At 54.2% G+C, this 11,813-nt stretch overlaps 1 protein-coding gene across 1 annotated transcript; it reads right to left on the bottom strand.

The window, feature by feature from the left end:
* Window positions 1–1,320: 1,320 nt before the first annotated feature.
* On the bottom strand, window positions 1,321–5,427 carry LOC125962922 (uncharacterized protein CXorf49 homolog). Its single transcript, XM_049704508.1, has 4 exons — window positions 4,948–5,427; window positions 3,733–4,740; window positions 2,882–3,038; window positions 1,321–1,361 (listed from the first exon to the last, which is right to left on the bottom strand). Exons 1-4 carry the CDS (start codon window positions 5,242–5,244, stop codon window positions 1,321–1,323), a joined length of 1,503 nt encoding a protein of 500 aa, XP_049560465.1. The 5' UTR covers window positions 5,245–5,427.
* Between the last annotated feature and the right edge of the window lie 6,386 nt (window positions 5,428–11,813).

Below are 11,813 nucleotides of genomic sequence, written 5' to 3'. Positions count from 1 at the left end.
GCATCCCGACAGCCTGTCGTGGGGTTTGGTGACTTCTGCATCATCCCCCTCCTATGTTTTGGGAATTTAAGGACAACCCTTGAACAAAACAGATCCGACCCTTGCTTTTGCTCATTCAATGCCTTACAGAACCTGGACCAGCCTCTACTCCCTTTACTCCCTGAATCACATCTTTCTCCCTCAAGGGAGATTACCCCTGATTACATTTATTCACACACAGGGACACACCGTCACCAACCTTGAATGGCCAATCTACCATCATACCCCCTTTTGTGTAGTAAAACACCGGTCTTTCGGGAAGGGTGTCAGGCACAACCACCCTTGCCTCACTCAAACACAAGTCTGTCCCTCTGAGTCTCAGGCTGGTACAGCCCTGGGTCCTGGCTGAGGGAAGGAAGTGCTCCCCAACCTCGAGTGAGGGGGAAATCGAACATGGAGTTCAGACTCAATCTCGTGTGTCCTAAAGACGCAGTCTGGGAGATTGAGCTGGGACACGGAAATATCATTTCCAGGAAAATCTGTGTCATGGGGCTGGTGGAAGAGTATTTGACGGGGACCATGCAACAACACAGACCTACTAACCACACTCGCCATAGAACCTGACGGGCCAAATTCCACTCAATGGTGTACAGACGACTCGGCTGGAGGAGGGTGGTCAGCTGGCTAGGGCAGGGAGGATGTGAATGCTTCCAGATTGGAGCTCTGGAAGGGGGTCATGAGTTCCTGCTGATGGGAAGGGTGAATGGCAGAGATGAATGGGAACCGCCAGACCCCAGAGGAGGAGGGGGGTTTGGAGAGAGCTAGAAGAGGGCCTTCGGGGGAAAGGGAGGACGTGCCAATGTGGCCAGGCAGAGCACACACAGGACCCAGACCTGGGACACTCCGCTGGCTTGACTGCAGGGATGGTAGCAGAGGCTGGCCCAGAGTCCCCACCACAGGATGCCACAGATAGCGTTCTGGAAAAGGCTCTGATGTAGAGCAGCGCCCCGCCCCGGCCCCCTACCCCGACCCCGACCCTTACCCCTCCAGAGAGAAGGCAGAACACAGAATATGAGAGGTACTTTAATTGGAAACTGCTGTGAAACTGGGGCGGGGCGGGGGCAAAACAGGGGCGAGAGGAAGCCCTAGCTGAGGCAGAACAGGAGGGAACGAGCTTGGCCACAGCTCCAGGGCCCCAAACAGCTGCTCCTCTTGCAGGAAGACGCTGGGCTCAACCTGTGAAACAGCAGAGTCAGGGAAGAGCCTCAAGCCAGGGCCAGCCCCCAGCCCTGCTCAACAGCCAGGACTGTGGGAAGGGGTACGGTGTGTGTAACACTCACTTCAAAGGGTCTGCAACTTGTCAGCCAGGTACTGCATGGCGGCTGCAACAGGGACAGGCATTAGCAGGCGCTCCAGACAGAGGGATACAGAAGCCCGTCCCCCTATCCCCGTGAGGAACCGCCTAGCCCTGATACCTGAAACCCCTCCAGACCCGATGCAAAGCGCTCTGGGCCTGATCACTCCCCACCACCCAAATTGAATGTGGAACCGGTTCCTAAAGGGAAACAAAATGTGCCAGCAGCTCTCATGCTGTGGGCCGTGCCACAACCACTCAGAACTTGTCACACACACAAACAAACAATCCAACAAGAACCTTAGAAGCCACACCAAGCAGCAGTTCAAGGGAAAAATCAACGAGGCATCTCTAAAAGTCCTATCAGAAGGACATTCCCTAGGACTGGTCTGGTTGTCAAAGTGTGCATGCAGTCCAGACAGTACTTTGCTATTTGTACACACGCCCAGTTGTACATGCACAGCCAGCTCCAGGGCCAGGCCTGAGAGGTTCTCCTCCCCACAGGGATGATCGTCCCTGCCAGGCCCACCGCACCTGCAGCCCACCCCCACCCCAGGTGCCCACCCGGGTTCTTCACTAAGACACCGCTCTCCGGCCCTGGTTCCTCATACCAAGTTGCTCCTTAAGTTCGTCTACTTCTCTCTTTAGCTCGAGACACTAGGCCAGCAGACAGAGGAGGAAGAGAAATGATTAGTATACTCTGGCCTCCTCTCTCCTCCACCTTCTCCTCTCCCCTCCACCTTCTCCTCTCCCCCGGGCCCTCCACCCCAAAGCCGGGTGGTCAGACTGGCAAGGGCTCCTCAGTGGAAAGGAGGTGGGCTCCCTCCGTGGGGTACGTGATGGGGGCAGGGGAGGGGGAGCCCACCCATGTCAGCTGAACTTGGACCCAGATCCCACCCTCGAGTTTGGGCCTGCATTTCCAGGATGCAGAGGAAGCATTACCCAAGGACAGCAGGGCGTTCCCAGTGGCTGCTGCTGCGTTTCCGGTCTTGAGGGATGGTCAAGTGGCCCCCGGTCACCTGAGAGGGAAAGGACACACAATCCAGCTTCCCAGGCTCCCAGTGAGGTGGAAAGGGCCAAGCGGGCTCTAAAGTGAGGTGAGGCAGCACCACCCTCTGCTGGCAACCAGCCGCCCCTGCTCCGCCCAGCAGCCGGAACCTTGTCTCTGGGCCTGCTTCCCCTGTTCCCCGGGGACAGCCATTTCGCCACTGTGGTCCCCAAACAATGTGGCTCTGGATTCGACCCTCCCAGAGCTGCAGCCACAGCCAGCACGTGGGAGAGCAATGTGGCCGAACAGGACATAACAGAAAAGGCTGTTCCCCTGCAAGTCTACACCCGGAGCAGCTGTTTGCGGCACTGCCACCGATCACCCCGGCCGCACAAACCCCACTCAGAGGATGATGTGGCTCAAGGACAGCCCTCTCAGCACCCCATCTCCTGTGGGAGAAGCTGCCTGGGAGCAAGGCTGTGCCCCCGGCAGAGACAGAGGCAGAGGTTTCTGTCCTCAACCCCTCTTCCCTCCCCTCATATCAAACCCACGATACTCACCTGAGGGGGCAGGCCCCCTGGGCATGACTTCTCCCTGGTTCAGGGCCAAGGGTTCTGAGTTTCCTGGATCTTGGGGGCCTCTGGTGTTGACGTCGCCACTGCTGGCTTTTCTACGATGCATGCGCAGACAAGATGTCCCTGGCCTGTGAGTTAGCAGCTGAAACAAAAATTTCTCACCGATTTGGACTAAGGAAGTGTGTGTGTGTGTGTGTGTGTGTGTGTGTGTGTGTGTGTGTGTGTGTGAGAGAGAGAGAGAGAGACAGAGAGAGAGACAGAGACAGAGAGAGAGACAGAGAGAGAGAGAGACAGAGAGAGAGAGTTGTGTGATTCGGGCCAGGGTGAGGCAGGGAATTGGGAAGGGAATTGAAAGGCTGATCTCATTAGCACTTTCTCCCTCAGTCAGCCCCAGGCCAGCAGGCAGAGCTGATCTAGGCACAACAGTGGGACACTGAGAAAGCCCAGGCCCCCTGCAAGGAAGGTCTGGGGAACAGCTAGGAAGGAGGATTCAGGAAGCTGGTGAGTCTAAATACTGAGGCTTTCCGGGGAAGCTTTTAAGGGATCCCCCGACCCAATTCAGCTACCAGCCCTCCCTTCCATCCCAGCCCAAGTCTCTCAGAGGAGGTTGGAAAGAGGCCAAGGGTGGAGAACCGGGCCCAGGACACCCGAAGTGCTACCTTAATGTTTGTCCCTAGGAAAAGGAGCCCGATCTGGCATCGTAATGACCCAGTGACCGAGGGGCACCCAATGCTAACCTCTGAGGGGTGGACAGAGGCAGCATGGGTGAAGACGTGTGCCCTGGGTGCTGTGGGGGGGGGAAGAGTGGGGAGAGAGGAGGAGCATGGCCTACTCACTTGGCCCTTTGGGGCTGGGTCTCTATTTGGGTCCTTATCTTCTCCCGCCACTGCCTCAGACTCCCTTGCCCAGCTGACCACGGATTTCTTCCCAGCGCCACTGTGCTTGGACTGTTTGGTTCCCGAAAGGACCAAGGTATAACTCTTGGGTCTCCCAGGCAGCGGAATACCAGAGATTGGGGGGAAGGTGGCCGGTTCCACGGGAGTTGCCGAGATTCGCTGCCCCCGGGAACGGAAGGTTCCCCCCAGGGCAAGTTTGGATGCTTCCCGGACGGATTTCTTCTCCTGGGCTCCGTTCTTCCTAGGAGTGACCCGCGGCAGGCCACCTGCAGCAGCAGCAGAAACAGAAGAAGCAGCAGCAGCAGCAGCAGCAGCAGCAGCAGCAGCAGCAGCAGCAGCAGCTCCCGGGTAGCTGGGCTTGCTGCCCCCCTTGCCCCACAGCACGCTCTGCATTTTCTTAGGGGAAGAGATGCCCTGCTCTCCCACGCCCTGCCTTTCCACAACGGAAGAGAGTCCTCGTGGAGCCGAGGACAGGGAAGAGCCTGTCACGTGACGGTAATTCTCCCTGACTTGGAACTTCGAGTGTCTGGGAGTGTCCCCGGGATCCTCGGGTCTGCTGGGCTTGGCCTGGCCTCCTCCTCTGCGGTAAGTGCTCACCGTCATCAGCTGTGTCTCACTGAGTTCATCTGAGGACTCGGAGTCGGACAGCAGCCAGGCCAGGCCTTCCGCGGAGCGCCGCTGGCGATCCGCAGCCACGTTCAACCTACGCTTAGTGCCTCTCTTAGGGTTCCCCAAGGCCCGGCCCGCTTCAGGCCCACCGAGGTGGAGAGGGCCGGCTGGAGCCGTCGGCGCCTCCCCACAGCTCTGGCCGGGCGCTCCTCGACCGCCGGGACCCGCCTCGAGGCGCAGTGTCCACACGGTGGACTCTTTGAAGGTGGTGGAGCTCTCCGGGGACGGGTACCTGCGGACGCCCAGCACGTCCTGGTCGGTCAGCTGCTGCAGGTTGGCCTCCTTGGCCGCCTCAGACTCCTCGATCAGGTCCAGGAGGTCCCTCGTGTGCTCCTCTGGGGAGCCAGGTCGGCCTTCGCGGCCCCACAGCACCGGCCCTCGCGCTTCCAGCATCTCCCGCTCAGACTGGAAGCCCTCGGGGTCCGGGTATCTGCGGACGCCCAGCACGTCCTGGTCGGTCAGCTGCTGCAGGTTGGCCTCCTTGGCCGCCTCAGACTCGTCGATCAGGTCCAGGAGGTCCCTCGTGTGCTCATCTGGGGAGCCAGGTCCGCCTTCGCGGCCCCACAGCACAGGCCCTCGCGCTTCCAGCATCTCCCGCTTCGACTGGAAGCCCTCGGGGTCCGGGAAGCCGCCTCCGCCCTTGCCGCTCCGCGGCTCCCCAGACTCGGGGCCTGGGTCGGGCCCCGGCGGGACTGCGGGGCCGGCTATGCGGACGCCGGCCCGCTCCCTGACCTTTGGGCGGACACGCCTTCCCCACACATACACCTCATCCGGGGAGCTCATGTCGCGACCCGGGCGGCCCCGGAACCGGGGCGACGGTCGATGGCCCGAGTCGCGGTCGCGGTCACGGCGGGCTAGGCGGCCGGCGCTCAGAAGGGAGCGTCAACCACCTCACGCACCGCACGAGCTCGCCTCAAAAGAAAGGACGCGCCACTTTCAGCGCGCCTCTCACGCCCGCGCCGCAGCCTCCTCATTGGTCCTGCCCCCGCCAACCAGCGGGCGCCTTGTTCGCCCGCCCCCGTCGAGACCTAACCAATGGGGCCGAGGGCCTCTGGTTTGCTCGCAAGCCCGTGGGCGGTCCGGGCAGTTGGCTGGTGAAGGAGATGGTGGGAGTGCCTCCCTCTGTCAAGCCTCTGGGCCCGCCTCCTCCTGTCCCGCCTCCCCTTTCTGGTTAGAGTCACAGCTCTGAGCCTCCGTTTCCCATCTATACAGGGGGGCGAGGGCGTCGGGGAGTGAGGGCGCCGGGCTCCAGGGGTGGTGAGGATGAAACGTCAAGATGGAGGCGCTGGATGCCTAGCATGCGCCGAAAGCATTTGCCAGCCTCCCTTCCACCGCAAGCCTTAAGACCCAACAGGAGAATGGGCACAGGAGTCCCGCAGTCAGTGATCAGGGGTCGGCCAGAGAGCAAAGGGATCGTATTTTCGTTCTGTAAGGTCTCTGTCTCAACTGCTCCATCAAATGTGGCTCAGCAGACGTTACTGGCAGGCGGGTGTGGCGGATAGACTTGGGGTTGGCCTCGCTCCATCAGCCCTTCCCCCTCTCTGAGGCAAATTCAAAGAAGAGGAAATCGCAGTGGCCAGTTACACCCCAAAAGGTGCTCCCCACCGCTGATCCTGGAGATGTGAACTAAAACCACGAATCGGGTTTCACACACTAGGTTGACAACCTTCAAAGAGCTTAACCATTCCGAGGGTGGGAGAGGTTAGGAGCAAACCCCTGTGGCGGTGGTGCAAGAGACGCATTTGGGAGGTAATTTGGCAGAATCCATTGAAAGCAACTTAGTGCCGGCACGGACTCTGTGCCTGGCACTCTTCTAAGCGCTGGGCATAAATAATAATGCATCCGCGTGACACGCCTTTAACTGTAGTACCAACTATTACTGGCCTCTTCCCGGTGAGGAAACAGGCACTGAGAGGTTCGGCCACTGGCCCAAGGTCATTCGGCTCGTGGGGATCAGCGGCAGGATTGAAACCAATCTATCTGACTCCAGAGTCCTTGCTTTTAGCCCAAGATCTTTAAAAGGAAGGAAGAAGGAATCTATTTCCTCTATGCTCCTGCAAGTCCGCTGCCTGGTACTTCTTCCGGAGACACGCTGGTACCTGTAGTGTACAAGAACACATGCACAAGGGTGTTGGTGATGGGAAAAACTGGGAACACTCCAAATTCCCGTCAGTAAGGAAATGGATGAATGCAACGTGGCTTAGCATCCAGTAGCATAAAGCGTGGCAGTCCAACGGAATGCATCAGGCCATTCTCACAGCTTTCAGAAGCATCCGCCTGACTTCCAACTGCAAGTTGCAGAACGATGGCTTTGGATTCACGTTTGTAAGTTAAATCACTTGCGTGCGTGGGCACACGCACACACACCAGTCAATCCTATGTAATGTATGAGAATTCATTTAAGTATATGTACAAGTATGTTTTAAAGTTTTGAAGGACGCACAACCAAGGCCTACCAGTTGTGATGGCGGTGGGTGTGGATAGCCAGGTGTCTCTCAATTTTTCTTGGAGCTGTCACTTCTCAGCTCCCCTGAGCTGAGCAGTACTGATGTCTGGGGAGTGGTGCCTCCCTTGGTTTCTATACGGCCCATGGGTGTTAGAATTTCCCGTGTCTGCCACCCCACTCCTACTCTGACACCGCTCCATTCCTCCCATACCTTCCTTCTGCTCCTTCCCGTTCATACTCCTCTGTCTTCAGTCACCTCTCTCTCCTGCATCGTGCTCTGGCTGACCTCCTGGAGAGTCCTGGGGTGTCTGAACCCCTCTTGCCTGTGGAACTCAAAGGCCCAGTTTTCTGGGTCTGCACCTGAGAAGCTGGCTGTGCTGGAGAAGTTTCAGAGCAGGGGAGATTGGGTGCACTGTAAATCTGCAATCCTCCTCCTCGAGCCTGCCCCCGATGGTGCCTGCCCGTTTGTGGATACCGCCCTCTTCCACTTCTCCCAGTGACTTTTTAAGTCATGGTGTGCTATTTCAAATATGTTAAAATGGATAAGGAAGGATATAGCAAAATCTCCTGCATCCACCAGCACCCTAGGAAACATTACCAGTGGATTCAGTGGAAGCCTCCGTCTTCCCTCTCACCATTTCCATTCCCTTCCTCCCTCCCCCAGAGAGAGACTCCCAGAACTTCTTCTCACCTTCTCCACTCTCTTCGTCCCTGTGGCTCTCCTACCTCCTCTTCCCCTGCATCCCATACGTCTCCAACGATGTCTACTAATCTCTGCTTTAGCCCCCTGTGCTCACCAGGATCCAATACTGCTTTTGACTTACTCTCTTGGCCTGGGGTGGGAGCCAGTGTCAGAGGTTCCTCTTGGCTTTCCCCACCGGGATAGCTCTTACCCCACAGAGCAGTGACCCAATGTGGAAGTCATTGCTCCAACTGCCAAGTGCATCACTTATCATTATCAGCTTGGGGAGTGGAGAAATGACTGCTATTTTGGTCCAGGGACCCATTCAGCTCACTGTGAACCGGTCTCTATTCCCAACTCCTTTTAATGTCAGGGCCTCATAAGCCCCATTCTAATGGGGCCCCATCATGACACTTTGGGCCTCCTGGATCAATGTCAGCTCAGATCCTGTGTCCAGTAGTAGTAGAAGTGTCTGGGTCTTTTTCTAGCCTCCGGGTACAGTCACCTGAGAACTGACAGTCATTCTCTTTAGGGACGGTCATAACCCACTGCCTTGTTTCTGGATCCTTCCTCCTCAGGACTCATCCACCTCTTCAGTGGGGCCAGTCTCTGAATTGGCTCAGGACCAGGAACTGAGCAGGAGACTGTGGCATTTTAGCGGGATGATGGCCCTCCTTCTCTTGCATTCTTGCCTTTTGCTGGCTGTCGTTGCCCCTAGGGAGCCATGCTGTCTGAGCCATCTTCTCAGCTTTCTGCCGGTCAAGCAGGCACTCTTGACTGCCCCTCTGACCTTGCTGGTCGTTACTGGAAATGTGGTCTGCTGGCATCTCTTGGTTAAGAGCTGCCCTCTGCCCTCTATTATGTCAGAATTCGTTGGCTCCCATGGGTGGTAATGAGCCCAGGTCGGGACCACTTTCCTTCCATCATTGGCATTGGCCTCCAGAGGGGAGCAACCACCAAACTTCTAGTGATGCTGGGGCCCCTCTCACCAGAACACTCCTGATGGCTTTGGTGAGTGATGTGTCCTCTCAGCCCTACAGTGGGACATAACCATGAGGCCATGTGACTGGCCTCACCTTTTCTGTCCGTTCTAGCATGTCTGCATCACTCAACCTTATTGTTCCTTCCTCTGCCATCTGCCAATCCAAGGCAGGCATTTCCACTTCTCTCCTTATGGGCCATCACTTTCTCAAAGTTTCAAAGGGCCAGTCTGGCAGTGAATTTCCTCCATCTCCTGGAGTCCTTGCCCGTGTGTTAAATCCCATGGCATGAGAAAGCGCCTCCGCTCAGCAAAACTTGCTTATCCACTCTTATATTCCTGTCCACTTGATCCAGCACCCTCAAAATCCAATCCCAGGGATATTGCCCTGCTCCTGCCAGTACAGGCTTGTTATTTCTTGGTGTATAATTTCTTTTTCCCCTTATCAGGCTCGGCATATCCCAGTGAGTTTATGGAGAAGAGATGAGGGTTTCCCAGGGAGAGGCGTCTGTCACTTTGTGGGGGAGCAGACTCTGTGGCATCTACCAGCACAGGGCATGTGTTAGCTCTTGCTAAGGAAGGAAGGGCCACCCTGCAAGCTTTGAGGCCTCAGGACGTTTGGATCTGATAAGCCAACGTTTGGAGACATCCATGCCAATATACCCGACCTACATTTCAGAGTCTGAAGTTTTTCCAAAAAGGGCCCTGACCTTCCTATAACAGGCCTGTGTTTGTCAAGGATGTATACATCTCTGGAGTTCTGCACTTACTGTTATCACATAATCTGTGAGCTACTCAGCTGTCTCTGCAGGAGGCAAGGGCATTTTGTATGCCACCAAGAAAACCCCATGAATCTTACACTTGGCCCTTAACTGTTTGGTAATGTCCCTTAGTTTCTCATTATGTCTTTGCAGGGCGCCAGTATAACAGTGATGAACAGCCGCCTCTGCCCTCCCTATAGATATAGTGCCCTCCCTACCATTCAAAGGCCTGAATCATCTCACAGGCCACAAGTAAGACCCTCCACTGGGATATTTTTCAAGGTACGTATGGATAAAACCTTAAGGAATCAGGAGGTAACCTTGTGCTAGAGATTATCCATGCCCCACATAACACTCAAAATGGTATGCTCTTTGTCATTTGGGCAGTGAGTGAGCTGGTCCATAAACCCCATCTTATAGCTAACTTCTCAGACCACTCCTGGTACCACTTTTGTTAGTTTGGGTCCTCCAAAAATACGGACACCAAGGCATGATTGGACATGAACGAACATGATGGGAGAATGGCATGTGAAGGATAAAGGAGAAGGAGCAGGAATGAGTCTTCTTCTTCAGGGTGCGATGCGGGTCTGACGTCTGTAAGAGAGACGCGGGGGAAAGGAGGGTCAGATAAGAAGAATCTCAGATGCAGTTTCGTTCTAACAGTAAACTTTAGTTCCGTTTAGTTTAGTTTGTTCAGGCTCATGTGGAGTCCCCACCCTACAGCTGCCATTTAGAGGAGTCCCTGTCCTGAAGCAGTATGCCCCTGCCATGCTCAGTCACTGGCTGGGAGCTACCCAGAGGATGTGGGATCTTGGCACAAACAATGGTGGTGCCAGAGAAGTGGCAGCTGGCACTTGCCAATCTACTATGTTCCCTGCAGTGGATCGGAGGGGCATGTTTCTATGGCCACCACAAGGAAGCAGAAGTCATTTCCGTTTTGAGTGACTTTGTGGTGGGGAGCATAAGGACACAGGAAGTAAAGAAAGATTGGGAGGGAAATGATGGGATTTTGGATACATTAAGGTTGTGTTTCTTATAGGACATGCAGGTGGAATTAGCCAGGATGCACTTAGAAATTTGGTTCTGGAACACCAGTGAGGGGTCAAAGCTAGAGAGAGATACAGATTTGGGAGTCATTCATTCCCTCAGTAAACTTTTATAGCAGTGTTTTTTCAAACGTCACCATAACCTTAGAAGTTCCTTGCATGGAAGCTCCAATTCCTTTCCCTTCACCCTCCTCAGAAGTAACCTCTATCCTTTGTCTTCATCATTCCCTTCCTTTTCTTTAGTTATTCTCTACATAGGTTCATATTCCTAACAACGTTGGTTTTGCTGCATCCTTTGGTCTTTATGTAAATGGAATCATTTGTGTTGTTTCTGACTTCTCCCGTGTGATACTGTGTAACTGAGATTCATCCCTGTTGTCGCATGTGGCAGGCACTTGTTCATTTTCATTGCTGTACACTGTTCCACCAAATGAATATACAGTAGACTCTCATTATCATGATAGTTATTTGCAGTCTATAAAGTTGCCATGAACACTGAATTAGGCAATCCTGAAACATTGCTCCTAAGGGAAATATAATTTCAAGTTCCTACCATCCGCTGGTCACAACATTTTCATCGACTGATCGCTGCGTAATCATGTTTCATGTGTGTTTCTGTTTAAAGGCACTCTATTTAATACAAATATTATTGATTCATTAACACTGACCTCACAGCCAACAGCATTATAAATCATGCCTGAACAAGGTTTATGTAACACACATATTTTCTTGAGTGCACGTCATAGTCATTTTGCACTCAAGGACACTAGACAGTACTTCAGCACTAAGCTTGGAGGCCATCTTTAATTATGAAATCACCAACAAAGAAGCACAAAAATGCAAACTATGTGGCACCAAATAAATCATGAAAAGGACACTTGCTTGCAGTATGAGACTGAAACCAGAAGGCAGGGCGTCACCTTGTTTGACCTCAGTTGGGAACATATTCCACCAACTCAAATTTTTCACAGCTCTCTCGAATGAGGAGGAAAGCACTCTGGTACTGATTTGTGGTTAAAAATGAATTTTAGCAAATAGGGGAATTTGCAAGTATGGAATCTACAAATAACAAGAATCAACTGTATCTCAACCTATGTATCCATTCTACTGTCAATGGGTAATTTGGGTTGTTTCCATTTGGGCAGATATTATTCATAGCGCTACTATAAACATTCTGGCGCATGTTTCCTGGTGCCCACGTACAAGAGCCTTCCAGGGCAGAGCTTTCCAACTTTTGGACCTGGGACTTTGAGGCCTTCATCTCCAGAGATAGCCAGACAGCAGCCCCTGGACCGCTTGGTTCTGGCCCTGAACAACTTTGTCATCTTACTCCTGTATGCCATACAATCATCATTTTCTGTGTGAGCCATAGAATCAAATGGCTGGGAAGCTGCGTTCCAGTGCTCATACTTAGGACTGAAATTGTCATCTCATAGGG

This window comes from Orcinus orca, chromosome X, assembly GCF_937001465.1.
Source record: "Orcinus orca chromosome X, mOrcOrc1.1, whole genome shotgun sequence".
Lineage (NCBI taxonomy): Eukaryota > Metazoa > Chordata > Mammalia > Artiodactyla > Delphinidae > Orcinus > Orcinus orca.
Note: the sequence above shows the minus strand (reverse complement) of the source record. Positions and strands in the feature narration are given on the sequence as shown.